At 39.9% G+C, this 22,553-nt stretch overlaps 1 protein-coding gene across 1 annotated transcript in view; it reads left to right on the top strand.

Moving 5' to 3' along the window:
- The window catches only part of LONP2 (lon peptidase 2, peroxisomal), a 100,037-nt gene that overhangs the window by 33,607 nt on the left and 43,877 nt on the right, over positions 1 to 22,553 (top strand). Inside the window, exons 8-9 of the mRNA XM_004600685.2 lie at positions 5,965 to 6,106; positions 20,665 to 20,815. Coding sequence (XP_004600742.1) covers positions 5,965 to 6,106; positions 20,665 to 20,815 — 293 coding nt within the window. The remainder of the gene's footprint in view (positions 1 to 5,964; positions 6,107 to 20,664; positions 20,816 to 22,553) is intronic.

Genomic DNA, 22,553 nt, shown 5'->3' with positions numbered 1-22,553 from the left:
CTCTCCTCTATGTTGACCCCTTATTTCCTGTTGTGCTCTTTTAATCATTTAATAATATAGGCCTGGGGCTGAAGCAATAGCACAGCAGGTGGGGCATTTGCCTTGCAGGCGGCTGACCCAGGTTCGATTTCCAGCATCCCGTATGGTCCCCCCGAGCACCGCCAGGAGTAATTCCTGAGTGCATGAGCCAGAAGTAACCCCTGTGCATTGCCAGGTGTGACCCAAAAAGCAACATCATCATCATCATCATCATCATCATCATCATCATCATCATCCAGGCCTCCAGCATTTCTAACATATAACTGTAGTGATAAAACATAATGTGAGGGACACCCCCTCCCCCCCTCCCCACTCCCCCACCCCTCAACTAAGTACCAAGCAGAAAACTCAGAATCTCACCTCCTGTACAGCAAATGTTCTGCTCCTGAGCCACATTCCTGGTCCCTAGAGATAAAATATACCATATATTAAAACTATAAGCTTTTTAGAGTAGAAGTTTTGTCTATCTTATTCTCTGTGCTATGTAGCACTCTCTTGAGTCCCTTGTGAATTCATGTAAGATTTAAACACGATTACATCCTTTAGAGGATTGTAGCCATACAGATGAGTATATAAAAGGTTTAGGATTTGAACTGCAGTGAGAGTTAATGTGATTTGCTTAAATATGCTATAGTAAAGACGTTTTGATTTTGGGATTACTTTTCATTTTGGGATTATTAAGATCTCCTTTTCTTTTTTCTTTTTCTTTTTTTTGTGGGGGATGTGGCGGGCACACCCAGGGGTGTTCTGGGATCTCTCCTGGTGGGCTCGGGGGACTACAGAGAGTGCTGTGGCTAGAGCCAGCCAAGCACCCTGCCCGCTGCTATCACTCAGTTCAAAACCTTCTTGCTTTCGCCAATTTGATAATTATTTTTACCATTTTATTTCCGGCCAGACCTTTCCTTATGAAAGCTTACCCATCCCCACCTTTATCAGGAGGGAAGAGAGGAGTTAGTATCGGGGATAGCACTATACCACTGTAGCACTGTTGTCCCGTTGTTCATCAGTTTTGCTCAAGCGGGCATCAGTAACGTCTCCGTTGTGAGACTCGTTACTGTTTTTGGCATATTGAATACGCCATGGGGAGCTTGCCAGGCTCTGCCATGTGGGCGAGATACTCTCAGTAGCTTTTCAGGCTCTCAGAGAGGGGCAGAGGAATGGAACCTGGGTCGGCCATGGGCAAGGCAAACACCCTACCTGCTGTGATATTGCTCCAGCCCACCAGGGACAGAAGGAGTGGAAAGTTACTCTGCTCTTTGCTCAGGCTTTTAGTTTTTTTGAAGTGTAAATGAACTCGGTTTTTTTGAAATAAGAAATGCTGATTTGTAATGTTACTAGATACTTTTGGTTTTTATCTTGTACACTAATTCTATAATATAATAAGCCTATAAGTTGTCCGCCTGCAACAGTTATTTTAATAAATAACTGTACAAATTTGTATATTTTAAAAATTGATGTATGTGCCTTAATTTTAGGGAAGACTGAGCAATAATTAAAGTTTGGTGTTTTGGTTTTTTTTGTTTGTTTGTTTTTTGCAGACTTTCTCTTATAAATGCTGTGTTGCTTTTTTTAAATGTTGCATGATGAGGAAAAATATAGAAAAGTCTAGTGTTTAGCCTCAAAAGAGTATCGGCTATTAAAGAGTACTAGTTTATTTCCTGCCTTGCAGTTTCTAAGGATGTTATATTGCTATGCTAGTTTTATTTTAAATGGTTGAATTTCTTTGGTAATGTTGAAAGAACATTTTGCGTATTCCTTTATTTTTTACTATCTGGTTCATATTCTAAAGTTTATTCAGAGCACATTTTTTATGTTTTGGTTGTGGGTGGCTTTTTATCTCCTGGCAAAAGACAAGCAAAATATAGATATTTTTCTTATGGACTTTGGTAATGGCTATCTTCTTGGTTGACCTCTAGATGCTAGCTTCTTAAACAGTAGGTCACTGTGGGGTTATGCAACTGAATGTGGAGTTGAAAAACAATTTTTTATTAGATATTGAATTCCCATTTGACCCAGCAATACCACTGCTGGGAATATATCCCAGAGAGGCAAAAAAGTACAATCGAAACAACATCTGCACATGTATGTTCATCGCAGCACTGTTTACAATAGCCAGAATCTGGAAAAAACCCGAATGCCCCAGAACGGATGACTGGTTGAGGAAACTTTGGTACATCTATACAATGGAATACTATGCAACTGTTAGAAAAAAGGAGGTCAAGAATTTTGTAGTCAAGTGGATGGGCATGAAAAGTTTCATGCTGAGTGAAATGAGTCAGAAAGAGAGAGACAGACATAGAAAGATTGCACTCATCTATGGTATATAGAATAACAGAGTGGGAGACTAACACTCAAGAACTGTAGAAATAAGTACCAGGAGGTTGACTCCATGGCTTCGAGGCTGGCCTCACGTTCCGGGGAAAGGTCAACTCAGAGAAGCGATCACCAACTACATTGTAGTCGAAGGCCATGTGGGGGAAGGGAGTTGCGGGCTGAATGAGGGCTAGAGACTGAGCACAGCGGCCACTCAACACCTTTATTGCAAACCACAACAGCTAATTAGAGAGAGAAAACAGAAGGGAATGCCTTGCCACAGTGGCAGGGTGGGGTGGGGGGGAGATGGGATTGGGGAGGGTGGGAGGGACACTGGGTTTACGGGTGGTGGAGAATGGGCACTGGTGAAGGGATGGGTTCCAAACTTTGTATGAGGGAAGTATAAGCACAAAAGTGTATAAATCTGTAACTGTACCCTCACGTGATTCTCTAATTAAAAATAAATAAATTTAAAAAAAAAACAATTTTTTATATAACACTGAAGGTTTCTGAACATACAATGACCAAACATTAAAAATCAAATGTGTAATAATGAGTCAGGTGTTTCTGTGTCCATTTCTCAGCTGAAAGTCTGTTTATTAATGAAACCGGTTTAAGTAGCCCTGTCCTAGACTAGTAGTATACATTGAGGGATGTAAGATTCAGTTGAGGAACACCCAAAGCAGACATGTGCTTTATGCCACAGATAGGAGTTGCTTCTATGAGATGGAAATTAGAAAGGGCCTTGAATTCGGGTATAAAGATTTCTACTTTTTTTAAAAAATTTTTTACTATAAAACCAAAAGTAGAGATTAAATAGCTGCTACTAATGATTACAGTTAGTATCTTTAGATGCTTACTAATTTTGGACCACTGTGTGGTGGTTTCACTTACCCTCTTCTCTTAGTACTCAGAAAATGCATTAAGTTGGCAGGGGTATCCTCCTATGTACAAATGAGGAAATAGGTTTAAGTCAAGCGCTTTGTCTCAAGTAGCGTTCAGAGATGCATGTGACCTTGACAGTGGTGATAGAAAGAGGCGTGTGTGCTGGCAGAGTGGTCAGGTGTCGCTATTCAAGATCCAGTGTACTCTATAGTATGACCCTACATAGTATGACCCTACATTTTCTGTCAATAAAATACCAATTCTTTAGAGGGACTATATATTTGTTACCTGAGAATTTAAAATAAGGATGTAAATATGCATCCGTGGTATTATAAGGCCAGTAAATGTTGTAGGTACTGCATTAATGGAAAGATCACTTTGTGAGATGTGGTTAGGAAAAGTTTCTTAGAATTGCTTGGATTTACACAATCAGAGTGTTAAGAGCAGGAATCCACCACGACAACAGGTTGAAAAAAAAATAGCATAGGGGAATAACTTAGTTTTGAAGGAAGAAACTTATTTGCAACAAGTTAGAAAAATGAGTGGGGTTTAGAAGAACTGTGAATTACAGATAAATTAGACTGTAATTGTTCTGTAAATGTAATACAGATAAATTGTTCTGTAGGTTCTGGAAAGTAAAGAAAAGCTGAGGAGGAATTGTTTGTAAGCAATATTTACCTGGACTTGCACAATACCTAACTATATTTGCACTTCTTTAGAAAGAGAACCTGCCCGGGATACTATTTTTCTCTTCTGGACTCTATGTCTAGAATTGTTAATACTTATTTTGGAGGCTGCTAATCAAAAACAGCTAGGAAAGAAAAATAAATTACTATAGCAAGAATTGACACTTAGAGGCTTTGGGGTTTAAATTTTTTATTTTCCTCCTTCCATACTACTCTTAAAAAATCACAATATAATGGCAGAGATAGTGCAGTGGACTGACTTCTGCCTTGTATGCAGAAGGACCCTGTTTGTTCTCTAGCCCCACACAGCCCCCCATATGCTGCCAGAAATAACCACCAAACAACAGTCAATATGCCCCCAAACAACAGTATATACCTGAGCACCACTGGTTTTGGTTCTCAAACAAACAACAACAGCAACAATTCACAAAAAAATAGCATTATCTGTAAGTTCACCAGAGTAATGACTTCAGAGAATTTATTAGTTCTGAGTCTTGTCCCTCTTGTGTCCCATTCTGATATCCTGAATGTGTTAACCGCACTGTTTTCTGTGTCTGGTTCTAGTGCCTTGCTCACCCTTCTTGGTTATAAAAGGCATTCCCACAATATTATCATGGATTTCCTTCCTTCATAAAGGTTCCTTTCTCAGTTCTGTCCTGTTGTATAATCAGTCATGTGACAGATTGGAGGCTTGCTGCATGAATTGACCTTGTGTAGATCGGGAAGCAACTGCTGCTTTGTTGCTTATTGTTGATCCCTTTCTTCTGGGCAATTACCCCCTTTATGCCTTTTGCAACCAGCAAATGCCATTGGTTCTCTGCACATGGCTTAGGGAGCAAGGCTGCAATTAAAATTAGCAAATTGCCTCTTAAAATAGTTTTGCTGTCTTTGTGAAAAGTCATTGTTTTCGGTTTCACAAACATATTTGTTTTTATTTCAAGCACACTCTATCTCTGTTATAATTATCTAGGTAGTTCATCCAATAGATAAAGCAATCGCTAACTCCCAAGTATCTGAACTTGTTTATGCCATCTAGATAAATTGGATGCACAGCTTTATTAATGAGATTTCTCATATAAATACTATTAATAATGAGGTTTCTTATATAAGTACTATTGATCTCAGGCTTCTCTTACTGCAATAACATTACCTCTGAAAAGAATAAAGAATTTTTTTTTTTTTACTTTACTTACCTACTTTCCTTCCTTCTTTCTTTTTTTCTTTTATTTTTGGAGTGGTTCTTCGAACCAGTTCTTCATGGACATAATGATGTTTTGACCAGTCCTGGGGAGTCTAGTTATGAAAGTGGCTTTGTTGGGGTTGGGTGGGAGAGTGGTGCAAGAAATTCTAGGAAATCCTGAAAACACATCGGAACTGAGATCAGAGGGTCCTTTGAACACTTTGGAATCTTGATGAATAAGAACCATAACTATATAAATGTAATGTTTTTAATTTCACTGAATGGCAATAGGTAATTCTTCTAATGTCATGGATGACACACAGAATCAAAAGAATATAAGAGGGCCATCATGATGTACGGTTGGTAAGGTGCTTGCCTTGTACACAGCCCACCCTGGTTTGTTCCCCAGCACCACATATGGCACCCTAAGAATAGCCAGGTGTGGCCCCAGAACAGAAAAAAAAAAAGAAAGAAAGCGAGGGAGGAAATTTTTGATACATTATAAGGCTTTTAAAATATATTCTACGTCTTTATTTTTGTGATGGGCTGGAGTGTTTGCCTTGCACGCAGCTGACCCAGGTTTGATTCCTCCGCCCCTCTCGGAGAGCCCAGCAAGTTACCGAGAGTATCTCACCTTCACAGCAGAGCCTGGCAAGCTCCCCATGGCAGATTCGATATGCCAAAAAAACAGTAACAGCAAGTCTCACAATGGAGACGTTACTGGTGCCCACTCGAGCAAATCGATGAGCAACGGGATGACAGTGATACAGTGATAGTTTTGTGATGAATTTCCTAATCTAGAATTATGATTTCCAAATAATGATATTGTTGTCGCCTAATTTGCTGCTTCTTTCTTTACAGGCGCACTTACGTTGGCAGTATGCCTGGCCGGATAATCAATGGCTTGAAGACTGTTGGGGTTAACAATCCAGTGTTCCTGTTAGATGAGGTTGACAAACTAGGGAAAAGTCTACAGGGTGATCCTGCAGCAGCTCTGCTTGAGGTAAAGTTTTTAAAATTCCCCTTCTGGAATCACAGCTGGCAGTTGGATGAGTTAGACAATCATAATCAGGTGTGATGGGTGTGACTTTAACTTCTGGACAAATTGTTTGATACAGACTCAAGTCTGAAGCAATTTTAAATTAAAATGTCTTTCTGAATTATTTTAATTTTTTTGTTTTATTTTATTTTATTTTATTGAAAATCCTTGTGGAAAATTACAATGCTTTCAGGCTTAAGTCTCAGTTATACAATGCTGAAACACCCATCCCTTCACCAGTGCACATATTCCACCACCAAAAAAAACCCAGTATACCTCCCATCCCCCCACCCACCCACCCCTGCCTGTGTAACTGATAAATTTCACTTTACTTTCTCTTTACTTTGGTTGCATTCAATATTTCAACAAAACACTCACTGTTATTGTTAGGAGTTCCCCACTAGAGTCAGACCTGCTGTGAAGAGATAATGAGGTTTTGGATTTCTATATTTTAACAACTAAGTCCAGGGAAATTTCTTCCAGAAATTGGATCATTGCAAGCTTGTATCTCTCATTAGTGGTTCCTCATGGTCCTCATAATATGGCAGTCGCCACGCCCTCCCCCCCACTTCCCCTCCTGGGCAGGCATGGTGCCGCGACTTAGTTCTCAGTCTGGAGACACTTCTGCAAGGAGCTGCCGGTACCAAAAGTAGTTTAGCTGGCCTCTGGGATCATGCTCGTGCAGCTGCGGTGAGGCCGCACATGTGTGGCTGCTGGGATCATATCTTGGCAGAGGGCGGGGCCGGTCTATTTTAGTATTTTTTTTTTAATTTTTATTTTAGGTACTGTAACTTGCAATATTGATATATTGATAATGACAGGGTTTCCTGCATAAAACATTACAACATCACACCCTCCACCAATGTCAACTTCCCTTACCACAGCCGCCTCCCTCTCCCTTCTCCCCCCACCCCACCATGTTTTACGTCATACTAAAACACAGTTTTTAGGTTGTTGCCTTTGGGCAACTGTTGTTTCCTTGCTATATTTCTTTATATTCCATACATGAGGCGCATCATTCTGTATCTGTTCCTCTTTCTGACAAGTTTCGTTTAGCAGGATACTCTCTAGGTCCATCCACATAGCAAATGGTATGATTTCATCTTTCATTATAGCTGAGTAATATTCTACTGTGTATATAGACCATAGTTTCTTTATCTAGTCGTCTGTTCTGGGATACTTGGGTTGTTTTCAAATTTGACTATTGTGATTAAATTCTGCAATGAACATAGGAGTGCAGATGTCCTTCCTGAAGAGAGATTTTGGTTTGTGGGTAAAAACCAAGAAATGGAATTGGTGGAATCATGTGATAGATCAATTCCTAGTTTTTTGAGACGTGTTCATATTGTTTTCCAAAAAGGTTAAACCAATAGTTGACATTTCCACCAGCAATGAATAGTGGTTTCTTTTTTTCCCCGCAATCCTACTAACACTGGTTGTGTGTGTGTGTGTGTGTGTGTGTGTGTTTTTAATGACAATCACTCTTTATTTTATTATTATTATTATTATTATTTTCCTTTTTGGATCACACCCAGCGATGCACAGGGGTCATTCCTGGCTCATGCACTGAGGAATTACTCCTGGCGGTGCTCAGGGGACCATGTGGGATACTGGAAATCAAACCCGAGTCGGCCGCGTGCAAGGCAAATGCTCTACCCACTGTGCTATCACTCCAGCTCCCGGTTGTGTGTTTTTTTTTAAAAAAAAAAATTTAAATCATCATGAATTACGAAGTTACAAAGTTAAAAACCCAATTCATAATTGGGTTTTGATGTACAATGTTCCAACATCTTTCTGGTATATAATATATGGCTTTGTTACTCCATATAATATAATAATAACTATATAATATAATATCTGGCTTTGCTACTCCATATAATTCTATATAATCCCTTCACCAGTGTCTATATCCCTCCACCAGTGTCCCCAGGTTCCCCCCTCCTCCCAAGCCTGCCTCTATGGCAGGCACTGTTTTTTTTTTTCTTTTTTAGGCACATTTGTTTACAGTACTGTTACTGATAGAGTATTGTGGGTATTACTCACCCTCCTTATTTAGCACAGCCCTTGTCCAGAGAGACTACTTCTCTCTGTTGACATTTTAGTGGTTCCCTGACACTGGTTGTTTTTATTCTTTATGGTATGTGCTAGTCTCAGAGGTGTGAGATGATACCTCATTGTTTTGATTTGCATTTCTTTGATGATAAGTGATGCAGAGTATTTTTTCATATGCCTTTTGGCCATCCATGTGTCTTCTTTGAGGAAGTTTCTGTTCATCTGTTTCTGCCCCACTCCCATTTTTTATTATGTTAATATTTTTTTCTTACTAAGTTTGAGACGTTTATATATCTTGAATATTAATCCTTTGTCAGATCATTGTTGGGCAAATATTTTCTCCCAGTCTGTGTTGTCTCTTTTTACTCCGGTCATCATTGTGTGTGTGTGTGTGTGTGTGTGTGTGTGTGTGTGTGTGTGTGTGTGTGGTGCAGAAGCTTTTTAGTTTAATGTAGTCCCATTTGTTTATCTTTGTTTCCATTTGCTTGGCCGATAACATTTAATACACCTTTAGATTCAGTGTCGTGAATGGGTTCTACCTATTTTTTCCTCAATATGATGTTATGGATTCAGATCTGAAAATTATTTTTTATTTGACTTCTGTGCATAATATTAGAAAGGGGTCTGAGTTCATTTTTGGCATGTGACCAACAAGTTTTCCCAGCACTATTTCTTGAAGAGGCACTCCTTGCTTTTCATACTTCATACACCTTCGTTGAACATTAACTATCCATATGCATGAGGATCTGTTTCTTGACTCTCAATTTTATTCCATTAGTCTTAGAGTCTGTCCTTATTCCAGTACCACACTGTTTTAATTACTACAGCTTTATGGTATAATTTAAAATTGGAGAACAAGAAGCTTCCTGTGTTCTTTTTCCCTCAAATTATTTTGGTGACTCCAGGGGCTTTGTTATCCATGTAATATTCGTTGTTTGATCTATGTTTTCTAAAAAAATGTCATGGGTATTTATGGGCAGGAGCAATAATACAGAGGATAAAGCACCTGTCTTGCACACCACCAATTTGCCTTTGATCCCTGGCAGCACATATTGTCCCCAAAAGCCCCACCAGGAATGATTCCCTGAGTTCAGAGCCAGGAGTAAGCCCTGAACAATGCTGGGGTGTGGCCCCGAAACCAAAACAAACATGGGTATTTTTATGGGGACTGCATTTCATCTGTATATGCTTTGGGCAAGATTTGTTATTTTGACAATATTGATCCTTCCCATTCATGCACAAACAGTGGATGTGTTTCCATTCCTTCTTGTCTGCTTTTATTTCTTTCTGTGGTAATTTTTATTTGTCTTTGTATAAGTCTTTCACCTCTTATTGAACTAATTCCTAAGTACTTGATTTTCTTTTTTTTTTTTTAATTTTTATTATATCACCATGTGGAAAGTTACAAAGTTTTCAGGTTTATGTCTCAGTTATACAGTATTCAAACACCATCCCTTCACCAGTGCCCATATTCCACCAGCAAAATCCCCAGTATACCCCCCGCCACCGCCCCCCCCTCAACTGTATGACTGATGAATTTCACTTCATTTTCTCTCTACCTTGATTACATTCCATATTGCAAAACAAAACTCATTATCGTTGTTGGAGTTTCCCCCCAGGGAAGACAGCCCTACTAAGGAAGCATTTGATAATTGGTTTGTCATTAAAAGATTGTATATTTTCAGTTTTTAGAAAAGGTCGCGCGGCCGCATTAGCGCAACCCAGAGCCGTGTTAGTTGCTGCTCAGTGTCGCCAGGGTTCCATCTGGAGAAGGTGTACCAGCTGTACCTCCTCTGTCTGGATCCCTGGTGTTGTTGGCCCGGATTCGGGTCCGGAGCATTTCTCCGGCCGCGTTGCTCACCAGACTACCTGACCTCTTCTCTCAGTACTTGTTTTTCTGAGGCACAGTTGTGAATGATGCTGTTGTTGTTTTCTCAATTTTCTCTTTCTTCTATTTAATTACAGAAAAACCATGGATTTTCTTGCATGAATTTTTGTAGCCCATCACTTTACAAATCTATTGTTTCTAGTAGGATTTTGTGGATATTTGGGCTGGAGCGATAGCACAGCTCTAGAGCATTCGCCTTTCACAAGGCCAACCCGTGTTTGATTCCTCCACCCCTCTCAGAGAGCCTGGTAAGCTACCGAGAGGATCGAGCCCACATGACAGAGCCTGGCAAGCTACCTGTGGCATATTGGATATGCCAAAAACAGTAACAATAAGTCTCACAACGAGAGACGTTACTGGTGCCCGCTCGAACAAATCAATGACCAACGGGATGACAGTGACAGTGACAGTATTATGTCATTTGCAAAACATGAGAGTTTGATTTCTTCTTTCCTAGTATGGATGCCCTTAATATACCTTTCCTGCCTAATTGCTCTTGCAAGAACTTTCAGTACTTTGAATAATAATGGTCAGAGTAGACAGTCTTGTCTTTTGCCTGATCTTAGAGGGAACGCTTTCAGTTTTCCACAATTGAGTATGATGTTTGCTTTGAGCTTGTGGTGTATGACTTTATGTTGAGGAACATTCCATTAGTCCCATTATAGTGAGCAATTTTCTCATGAAAGGTGTTGGACCTTCTCAAATGCTTTCTCTGTATCTGTTGATATGATTATATGATTTTTATTTTTCCTTGTAGTATGTTGTATATTCTGCTAATTGACTTGTGTATATAAATTATCCTTGAATCCTACTAGATCAGGTGTATGATCTTTTTTGATGTATTTATTGTGAGACATGGCTGGCTGATATATTGCTGAGGATCTCTGGACCAATGCTTATCAGGGATCTAAGTCTACAGTGTTTGTTTGTTTGCTTGTTTGTTTGTTTGTTTCTCTATCTGGGTTTGGTGTCAGTGTGAAGTTTGCCTCGTAAAAGCTATTTGGGAGCTTTTATGTTTCTTAACTGTTTGGAAGAGCCTGAAGAGGATTGGGTGTAGGTTTCATTAAGGAGTGATAGCACAGTGGGTAGGGTGTTTGCCTTGCATGAGGCTGACCCAGGTTCCATTCCTCCGTCCCTCTAGGAGAGCCCGGCAAGCTACCAAGAGTATCTCGCTGCACGGCAGAGCCTGGCAAGTTACCTGTGGCATATTCAATATGCCAAAAAGAGTAACAACAAGTCTCACAATGGAGACATTACTGGTGCCCACTCGAGCAAATTGATGAGTAACAGGGTGACAGTGACAGTGACAGAGAACTAGTAAACCCACCTGGGCCCAGGCTTTTGTTTTTTGGGAGACTTTTGATTAGCACTTTGATTTCCTTCATAATGATAGGCCTGTTCAGGTACTCTTTTCCCACTTGATTTAACCTTGGGAGATTATAGGGGTCCAAAACTGGTGCTGGCAAAACTAGGAAAAGCACTCAGTCCTTTTCCAGAGTGACTAATTACCTTTTTTCTGAAAAGGAGCCATTAGCCAACACCAGGGGACTTAAGATGTAGGCTAAGTGGGTAGAATCCAAAGGCAATTTGCTGGAGAATTTCCTGTTGTTGTTGAGGCATGCTAAGACATGCCTTATATTTCCAACAGATAGTTTACAACTCTGCCTTAGCCCTCAGTTACTGCTTTTAGAATGAACAGTGTCTGCCAGAGGTAAGCTTTCAGGACCTTCCTGGATCTTTCCTGGTTATGCTTATAGTCCTGTATATTCACATGGCTTCCTTCACCTCATAAAAAGATTGAGGTAATGTGATTTATAATACTATTAATGGTGGTTTATGCATACATCATTCTAATAGAAGGCCTACTTCCTTCCACAAATGCCCCAGGGACACTCCAACCAGGCCTTCCTACCTCATGGTAAACTCAGTTTTGTAAACCCGACTCTCTAGATCTGTAGCCTTCGGCTCTGCATTGGTCCCTTACTATGTTTCTTTATATCCCTCATGTGAGAGGGATCATTCTGTAGCTGGCCCTCTCCTTCTCACTGACCTTATTCAGCTTGATACCTTCTCGTTGCATCCATATAGCTACCGGTTGCGTGATTTCAGTTTTTCTTGATGGTGCACTGCATTGTATATAGGTACTGCAGCTTTCTTTATCCAGTCCTCTTTTCTTGATACATGAGGTGTTTCTAGTTCTGGGCTAATATTCAAGCAATATTCTTGTGAACATTCTTGTGAATATTGCTGCCATGAACATAGAGCCACAAATTTCTTTTTGAAATTGTGTTTGGGGATCTTTGGGGTAGATGCTGAGAAGCACAATTGCTGGGTCAAATGGAAACTCACTTGGGTTTTTTTTGAGAAGTATCCCTATTGTTTTCCAAAGAGATTGAACCACTCAACACTCCCATCTGCCATGGATGAGGGTTCCTTTTCCCTGCAGCACTGTCTTCTTTAAGGAGGTGTTGGTTTATCTCTTCTCTCCATACTTTGATGGGGTTTTGTTGTTGTTGCTAACTTTACCCTTTGTCAGATGAATGACAGATACTTTCTCTCCGTCTGGAAGGTCTTTTTTTCCCCCTTGTGACCATTTCCTTTGTAGTGAGAAGCTTTCAAGTTTAATGCAATCCCATTTCTTTATTTTGGCATTTGTTTGCTTGTCAGTGGCATCGAGTCGTTGAAGATACCACTAGACCCCATTTCATGAAGAGTTCTGCCCCCCCCTTTTTTTTTTGCTTTTTGGGTCACACCTGGCGATGCACAGGGGTTACTCCTGGCTCTGCACTCAGGAATTACCCCTAGCTGTGCTCAGGGGACCATATGGGATGCTGGGAATTGAACCCAGGTCGGCCGCGTGCAAGGCAAACGCCCTACCTGCTGTGCTATCTCTCCAGCCCCCTGCCCCTTTTTTTGAATGTAACTTATAAACTGATTTCTGACATTGAGGTCCTTAATCCATTTTTAACTGACTTTTTGCATGCTGTGAGATAGGGCTTTTTTTTTTGCACTTGGCAGACCTGTTTTCATAGCACCATTTGTTAAAGAAGCTTTCTTTCATCATTTCACACTCCTAGATTCTTTGCTGGAGATGAACTGAAGATACAGCTAAAGGTTTGTCTCTAAGCTCTCAATTCTATTGCATTGTTGAGTCTTTATTCTCATACCACACTGTCTTGATGACTAGTTTTATAGTATAGTTTAATATTGGGTAAAGGAAAGTGGCAGGCTACAGAATCACACAAAATCTATGGAATTTCTGTATCATAAGTAGAAGAGGGAGAATTGAAAAATCATAATAATAATTGCATTCCCACTTGTGCCTAACCAGGGAATCAATTTAGCAAAAGAGGCAAAAACTTATACAAAGACAATTTTATGTTATGGGAAGGCACCAAACTGCCAGACTATCCCAGGGAGTTCTCAATCTCCTTATTGAAAACTTTGAGGCTCTCTCAGGACCGGTATGGGAAGTTTCTGCCCCCTTGCAGAAAGACCCAGCAGCTGCCACGCCTGAACTCTTCTAATGTATACACAGCCCAGCTCCATAGTGCCTGCAGCGTGGAACTTGGTCATGCAACACCTCCACCGTATTTCCCTGTACTAACAACCCAGTGGAAGCACAGCAGATTTGATAGGAAAGTTGCATAGAAGCCCATCAAGCTCAGTCAGTGAAAATCAGTAACGCAGAGGGCTCAACACACATCCAACAGCTCAGTAAATAAGTCCTCAGACAATGACTTCAGTAACACCGTCGTGATATTTAACCGGGATCACAAATTGCCTTTTATTGATCTATTTTCTGAGAATGGCATTTGCCATTTTGTTGTAAGAAGCAATATAAGTACGTTTGTTTGTACCTGCTAAGGGGACATGCTTGAGATGTAGGTGGGAAACGAAACAGTTGGTGGAGGGAAGATCACACTGGTGGTGTGATTTAGTGTTGGAATATTGAAGAGCATAAGCAATGAGATAATGAACAACTTTGCAAATCTTCGTGTTTCAATTTTAAAAAGAAAGCATAAGGATTGGAAACATATACCCTGCTCCTGGCCAGGAGGATTAATATTGTCAAAATAAGCCTTTTGCAAAGAGCTATACTGATTCAAAGCAGTCATTATAAAAATACCCATGATATTTTTTTTTAGAGACATAAACCAAGTGCTGTTAAAATTTATATGGAATAATAGCCACTATCTCCCCACCCCTCAGCCCCCTCCACCTCCCACTAACCAAAGTAAGGTCTTGGGGGGCTGGGAGTGGGGGGAATGGGAGACTTTTTTTTCATATGACTTTTTTTAATTCCCAGGAATGTTTTAGGGCTTTTTGAAACACCCCCATTTCTTCTTGAATATTAAATTCCTCCGTGTTTTTCTCTTAAATTTTTTGATCGGCTTTCTGTTAGGCCCAACCAGTGTGCCTTGGGCAGCTTCAATGTTAAATAATTGCCGTTGGTTGTTCTAGACAAATGTTATAGTTCTTCACACAGTGTTATCTGAGTTAGATCAAAATCAAATAAAGATAAGTCCTGAGTTTGATGTACTCCCAGTTGTTTATCTTTGTTCCCATTTTGTTTGTCCAATAGCATTAATCATTGAAGATGCCTCCAGAGTCATTGTCATGAAGGGTTCTGCCAATGTTTTCCTTCACTGTATCACTGTCATCCCGTTGATCATCCATTTGCTCGAGCAGGCGCCAGTAGTGTTTCCCTTAATATAATTTAAGCATTCTGGTTTGGTATTAAGATCCTCAGTCCATTATGATTTTACTTTTTATTTATTTATTTTTACAACTGAGTAGTATTCCATTGTGTATATGTACCACAGTTTCTTTATCCAGTCATTTGTTCTTTGACACTTGGGGTATTTCCAGGTTTGGGCTATTGTGAATAGTGCTGCAATGAACACAGGAGTGCAGATATCTTTTCTGAAGAGAGCTTTTGTTTCTTATGATAAATACCGAGAAGAGAATTGCTAGATCATACAGGCGATCAATTCCTAATTCTTTGAAAACTGTTCATACTGTGGGCTGGAGCAATAGCACAGCAGGTAGGGCGTTTGCCTTGTACTCGGTCGACCCAAGTTCGATTCCCAGCATCCCATTTGGTCCCCTGAGCACCGCCAGGAATAATTCCTGAATGCAGAGCCAGGAGTAAGCTCTGTGCATCACCAGGTGTGACCAAAAAAGAAAAAATACAAAGAGAGAGAAAGGAAAAGTGTTCATACTGCTTTTCCAATAAAGACTGAACCAATGTACATTCCCACTGGCAGTTCCCTTTCCCCAGATTCAGTGTTTGCATCTTCACAAACACTGTTCTTGGGGATTTCTTTTCTTCTGTTCTTTGTGATGTGTGCCAGTCTCACTGGTGTGAGGTAAAATCTCCTAGTTGCTTGGATTTTTCATTTCCCTGATGGCAATGTTTTCATATGTAGTTTGGCCAGCTGTATCTCTTCTTTGAGGAAGTTTCTTTCCATCTCCTCTTCTCATTTTTAAATGAGGTGTTTTTTTTCTTATAAAATTCTGTCAGTACCTTTATATATCTAAGATTAATATTAACCCTTTGTCAGATGAGTGGTGAGCAGTTACTTTCTCCCACTCTTTGGGGTCTGTTCATCAATACACAATGGAGTACTACTCAGCTATAAAGAAAAACAAAGTGATGCAACTCGAAATTATGTGATTGGATCTGGAGAGTACCATGCTGAGTGAAGTTCATTAGAAAGAGAGGAATTAAAAAAAAGTGATCTCCCTTATATGTGGTATATAAAGTAACTTAGTAAAGAAACAACAAATACTCAAAGGCAACAGCAACTTGAGAACTGGCCTTCAACGGGAAGCTATCACAGTAGGGGGAAAAATGGGTGGGTTTGGGGAAGAAGGAAACTGAAGCTGGTGGAGGATGTGGTGGTGGAATATTTTTTGCACAAAACTCTACCAGTACAATAAATCGTGGTGCCTAAATTTTTTTTTAAACATGAAAATAAAGATAATTCCTGAGAATAGAGCTTTTCTGAGGAAATGTCAGACGAGTAATATAGTGATACTGACCTGGGAAACTTTATTCCTATTCTACCCACTCCAGTAGTTTATAGGCTACTGGTTTTTATAGCAGCTGTGGTCAGATGAGTGAGCATATTGGTTTTCAGGGAAACATTAAACTTGGGAGCATGGAATGGTAGTAAAGCAAGTTAAAATGCCACAGAGCTGGCAGATTTGCCAAAATTCTGAGTAATTTCTAGAATTTCTATTTGCCAAAATTCTGAGTAATTTCAAGTTTATTTCTAGAATGATGAAAAAGTTTGTTTTGACAGTTTTTGCCAATGTTCTCCTTGTTACTGAAGAGCAGATTTTCAGAATGTTTTACTCTGCTGTTCTAAAGTACATTCTCCTACATTGTTTTGATTCTGTGCTGAAATTATTTCAGGGAATTTTTTTTTAATTAAAAGCACATATATAAATATAGTTTATTAAAATTCAAAGTCAAATTGTAGTCTCTCTCTATATATTTCATGCCCGTCTCTCCCACATTATGGAGTGTAGAACTGTTCGGATTCAACCTATAACTGCCTGAAGGTCTTAATAGAAAATCCAAGTTGATTGTTTAAAAAAAAAAATTTGTAAAAAAAATTGGTTTTTGTTGTGAGAACCACCCAGCCTGTGTGTGTGTGTGTGTGTGTGTGTGTGTGTATCAAACCTAGAGCCTCATACATGCAATTCTTACTACTTGAACAAAATTTATGAACCTATGTAACAATATAGGTTTTTAAAAATAGTATTTTATTCATTTACCACTGCTTTCCAGTATTGAAATTCAGAACTAGAGCTGTGCACTCCTTTTGCTTATATGCCTCATCATACCTACCCCCCAAGCTTTAATGCGAGTCCCACTGTCAGATTTAACCCCCCTGCCCCCCACCCCGCCTTTCCTTCCGCCTCCTCTTTACTTTTCCCTCTGGTCACAGTTTCACAGAGACTGAGAGTGTTTTGGTTGTACTTTGTTAATGTCTTTGTCTTGATCACCTCAAGTTCTATCCATGTTGTCACAAAAGACAAGATTTCATTGGTTTTTTGTGTATGGGAGGGATGAATTTGGGCCATAGCCAATAGTGTCAGGGGCTGCTTTGCATCTGTGCTCCAAGAGTCTCTTCTGGCAGTGCTCCAGGGCCCATATGTGGTGGTGGGGATCAACTGGGTTTGGGCTTGTATTGTTTCCACCCTCATTTCTTTCTTCTATTTTTTCCCCATAGTTGGATAGTGTACTACAACTTCTTTATCAGTTGTCTCTCAGTGGCTCTTGGCCATCCTGAGTTCAGTCCCTGAACCTACGGTGCCCTGAGCCTTGCCAGGAGTGATCCTTGGGCACAGAACCAGGAGTAAACCCTGATAACTGCCAGATATGCCCTCAGCCCCCCAAAAAGTGGTATTGCTGGGTTTTTTTTTTCTGGCTCTTTTTTGGGCTCACACCTTACAATGCTCAGGGGTTACTCCTGGCTCTCTACTCAGGAATTACTCCTGGTGGTGCACGGGGGGTGGGGGGGAGGCGGGGGGATCATGGTAGGGATTCAACCCGGATCAACCATGTGCAAGGCAAGCCCTCTAACCACTGTACTCCGACCCCCAAAGATACAGACTTTTAAAACATAGAACCATATTACCGTATCTAAAGATGACAATTACCTAGTCATCTTAATGATCAGAATATTTTCCTGGATTGCCTACAGATAGCTGTAGTTCTTCATTTGCCAGAAATTATTGAAGAACAATCCTCAACCTGCATTCCAATTCTGTATAATTTATTTCACCTCTCACTTCAAGTACATAAGGATGAGGTATCATATCACAGCTATTTCCTTTTTCAGTCCCACTGTACTATATGTAGGAATTTATAGTGTTGAGATTAATGTACAAAGACTGATCTTTTAACTGAGAAGAGAGGAGGAAACCAATCCAATGTTTGTGCGGGTATAAAAGCCCTGGCTATATAAAGTTTGGGTAAAAGGCTCAGTTTGATGGCTGAAAATTTCTTAAAGATAATTTTCAGTCATTGAGGGCAGGAGTGGGGAAACTTAATGCTGCCGAGGCCACTGGAGTGTTTATATCAGCATTCACAGGTCAGTGCATACAAAGCAGAGAGGCCGTGTGTACATCCTATCACATACCAGAGCCAGGCTCCACGATTCACGGGCCTTATGTGGCCTGTAGTTACACATTCCCCACCCTGCTGTAAGGGCTCGCCAATACAAGATTTTATCTCAGTAGTCATGACCAAGTTATTTTCCAGCAGATCATTATTTCTGATGACACTAAATTCTGCTCATTCATAATCTTTTTGTGTTTTCTTAAATAGAAGATAGAAACAAGCAAGGTGGTCATCACTAAATTTCTCGGTTTGTAGCCTAGATGTCTGTGAGGGTCGGTCATGCGCAGAGGTACTAAAAGCACTCCTGGAAGTGCTCAGGGAACTGTGGTACCAGGATCAAACCAGGGCCTTTGAACAGTCTCCCTAGTTCAAATCCTTTAATGAATTTGTAAGACCTCATTTGGGGGTGGGGCTAAGGGGGGTGCACTCCGGTGGAGAATGTGTTGTTGGAACATTGTATACGTTAACAGTATCATTAACAGTATTATAAATCACAGTGCCTAAAATTTTGAAAATAAAAATAATAAAAATAAATTTCAAAAAATAAAAGACATAGTTCAGAAGCATAGACTTACAAATTTATATACTTCTTTTAAAAACCTAGTGTTTGGGGGCTGGAGCGATAGGTAGGATTTTGCCTTGCAAATAGTCGACCCAGGTTCAATTCCCAGCATCCCACATGGTCCCCTGAGCACTGCCAGGAGTGATTCCTGAGTGCAGAGCCAGGAGTAACCCCTGAGCATTGCCAGGTGTGACCCAAAAAGTAAAAAAAATAAAGAAGAAGAAGAAAAAACAAAGAAACAAACAAAATAAATAAATAAATAATAAAGCCCTAATGCTTTGACATTTTAAGGGAAAAAGTCAAGTCTAACAATCATTTCTAAAGCATATCCAACATACATGTATTGAATTTAATCAGATCATAAAAAATAGGTTCTTAAACTAGATAATGAATTATCTGTACATGAATTAACAATTTTCTGATAATTAGTACATGGTAACTTTACTCAGTTCTACACTGAACACAATTATCTTTGTAATGTTAATTTTAATCTTGTGAAATAAACAGGAGAACAAATTAGAAGGGAGGAAAACCTGGTTATAAAGCAAAATTGTTATGAAGCACATTTACTTTCTTTTTGAATATGAATATTGAGCATGTTTGTATCTGTACTGAACTGTGTAGTACTGTAGCACTGTCCTCCCGTTGTTCATCAATTTGCTTGAGCGGGCACCAGTAATGTCTCCATTGTGAGACTTGTTGTTACTGTTTTTGACATATCGAATACACCACGGGGAGCTTGCCAGGCTCTGCTCTGCAGGTGGGATACTTTTGGTAGCTTGGGGGACTCTCCAAGAGGGATGGAGGAATCGAATCCCGGTTCGGCCTTGTGCAAGGCAAACGCCCTACCCACTGTGCTCTCACTCCAGTCCTGTACTAAACTAGTGCCAATGAATTTAGTAACAGGTTAAAGGTATCAAATATGCAGTAGATACTTGGTGCCTTCTTTATCCCCGTGTCATGCTCCCCCCATGAATGCCTGCAACGCCTTTGACAGTCATTTGAAGAAAATATAGATGATCTCTTTAAGATTAAATCATCCAGTGTTTTAAGAATTTTAATTGGAAAATTATCTATTTTTCCAGTTTCACTTTGAGATTACTCTCTTTTGTTCATTATAAATTTTAAAGGATTATTCATTTTTTCCTTCTAAGTTTTACTAGCTTGTTCTTATTGGGAATTCTCCTTTTAGTAAATTTATTCCTGATTTACTAATAATGTGTGAGTAGGAATATGCTAATTATTATTTCACCTGTTTTTGTTTGTTTTGTTTTGGGGGTGTTTTTAGTTTGTTTTGGGGCCACACCCAGTCGTGCTCAGGGCTTACTCCTGGCTCTGCCTGAACTCAGAAGTCACTCCTGGCAGGGTGCAGGAGACCATCTGCAGTGCCAGGAATCACACCTGGGTCTGCCTTATGCAAGCAAGCACCCTGCCTACTGTACTATGATCCCCCCTCCCATTTCACCTGTAATCAAAGAATTTTTTAAGTAGACAAATTATAGTCCCACAGCAGGTAAAACAGGGTATGTAATAAGGAGGGGGACTGGTTCTGCAGGATTGGTAACTTATTTCTGGCATTAATAACTTATCTAACGAGTCATTCACTGATAATTAAATTTCAAGAACAAAGCTTAAAAGGGTAGCTATTGTGCTTTCATGTTTTTAACACTTGGATGTTGAGCACATTTTTTAAAAAAATTATTATTATTATTTAGAATGTGTGGAATGCCAAGTCTGATGCTCAGTTTATAGTGTTAGCCCCATATTCCCCCAGCCTAACTGTGTTACCCTTGCAAATATTCCAGTGTGTTTAATATAGAAAACTTCTCTTTAACTACTGAATTTGTTTAAACATTCTATTGTTTATTGTTCTCCCGTAGGTATTGGATCCTGAGCAGAACCACAACTTCACAGATCATTATCTAAACGTGGCCTTCGACCTTTCCCAGGTTCTTTTTATAGCTACTGCCAACACCACTGCTACTATTCCACCTGCATTGCTGGATAGAATGGAAATCATTCAGGTGCCAGGTACTTTATTCATAAATAGAATCATTTGGTAATTTCTTACGTTTTCAAGTATGACCCTTTAAAATCACTCACACTAGAGCCAGGGAAATAGTACAGCGGGAAGGGTACTTGCCTTGCATGCAGCCTACCGGGGTTTAAGCCCTGGCCCCCCCACATGCTCTGTCAGGAGTGATTCCTGAGAGCAAATCCAGGAGTAAGCCCCGAGCACTGCCAAGTCTGGCCCAAAGACTAAAAAATAAAATAAGTGCTGAATTTAAAAAATGAAATTGTTCAAACTTTATAGTTTTGAAGACAGAGTTGATTTCCAGTTACATACTTTTCAGAAGTTCTTGTATCATATCAATCTTATGTCATATATCAATCTTTGTAATAGATTCAAAGTCTAGAATAACCAAACTTTTGTTATTATTATTTTTTATTATTTTATCTTATTTTTTATTTTTGCATCTCTGTGAGATACAGAGTTACAAAGCTTATCATGGTCGGGTTTTAGTCATACAGTGTTCTAATACCCATCCCTCCATCACTGTATATTTCCCACCATCAGTGTCCCGTTTCCCTCCCCCCAGTCTGTCTCTATGGCAGGAGCTTTCCTTCTCTCTGTCTCTGTCTCTGTTTCTGTCTTTTGTCTCTCTCCCTACCCCAAACCCTCACATCTCTCTCTCTCTCTCTCTCTCTCTCTCTCTCTCTCTCTCTCTCTCTCTCTCTCTCTCTCTCTCTCTCTCTCTCTCTCTCTCTCTCTCTCTTCCCCTCCCCCCTCTCTGTGTCTGTCTGTCTCCCCTTTGGGGCATTCTGTTTTGCAATACAGGTACTGAGAGGTTATCGTGTTTGTTCTTCTACCTGTTTTCAGCACTTTTGTTTTAATCAAAACAGGGGTGACCACTGGTTGCTCTTGCTGTCCAAAAGCAGAACATTCATATAAAACTTGTTGGAAATCAAAGTGACAGTAAGTGAAGAGTCAGTTGCCATTAATTTATACCGAACAGCAAATGTTTAGCATTCCCAGATCCAAAATAGCCTACCCAAAAATAACCTACCAATAACAGAAACCTAAAACAAAATGCTGACACACAGCCAAGGCAGGAGCACGATCAATACAGGTCTGTATGCAGTAGTTCTTAGAGAAGAAGCTTGGTGGTGCCACTCCTCGCTCTGGGTGCATTCTGCCTCCAGAATGACTCAGCAAGCACAGTATTGTTTTTGCTTGTTTGGGCATACAAGTGAAAAATTCTTTGGCATTTTTTCCTTTCAAGTGAGTGAAAACAGGTACAAATGCAGGTTAGTATAGTGAAGTGGCTTAAAGCAAACTTTCAAAAGATAGGAGATAGGGGCTTGAGAGAGAGTGCAGCAGGTAGAGCACTTGCCTTACACATAGTTTGATCCCCAGCAACCCATAGGCCCAGCCAGCAGTGATCCCTGAGCACAGAACTAGGAGTCAACCCACAGCACCTCCAAATGTGGCACAAACACACAACAGAAAAAGATGGGAGATGTATTTTCTACAAATCATTGATAATAAATTTTGTTAACAATTTCAGATTCGACTTAGATTTAAAGAATAGCCTTTTTAAATGGAAAATAAGATCATCTTTGAAGGACTTTCTGAAAACTGTTCCTCCATAGTGTCTGTAAAACAAATAGATCTCTTTATAGCAAATTTTGAAGTTTCTTATAGCCTATTTTTAAGTTTTGGCCATTTCTAGATAAGGATAATGATTTATTATTTACTAAAGAGTAG

Source organism: Sorex araneus, chromosome 8 (assembly GCF_027595985.1).
Source record: "Sorex araneus isolate mSorAra2 chromosome 8, mSorAra2.pri, whole genome shotgun sequence".
Taxonomy (NCBI): Eukaryota; Metazoa; Chordata; class Mammalia; order Eulipotyphla; family Soricidae; genus Sorex; species Sorex araneus.
The sequence above is the reverse complement of the archived record's forward strand: the minus strand, read 5'-3'. Positions and strand labels throughout refer to the sequence as shown.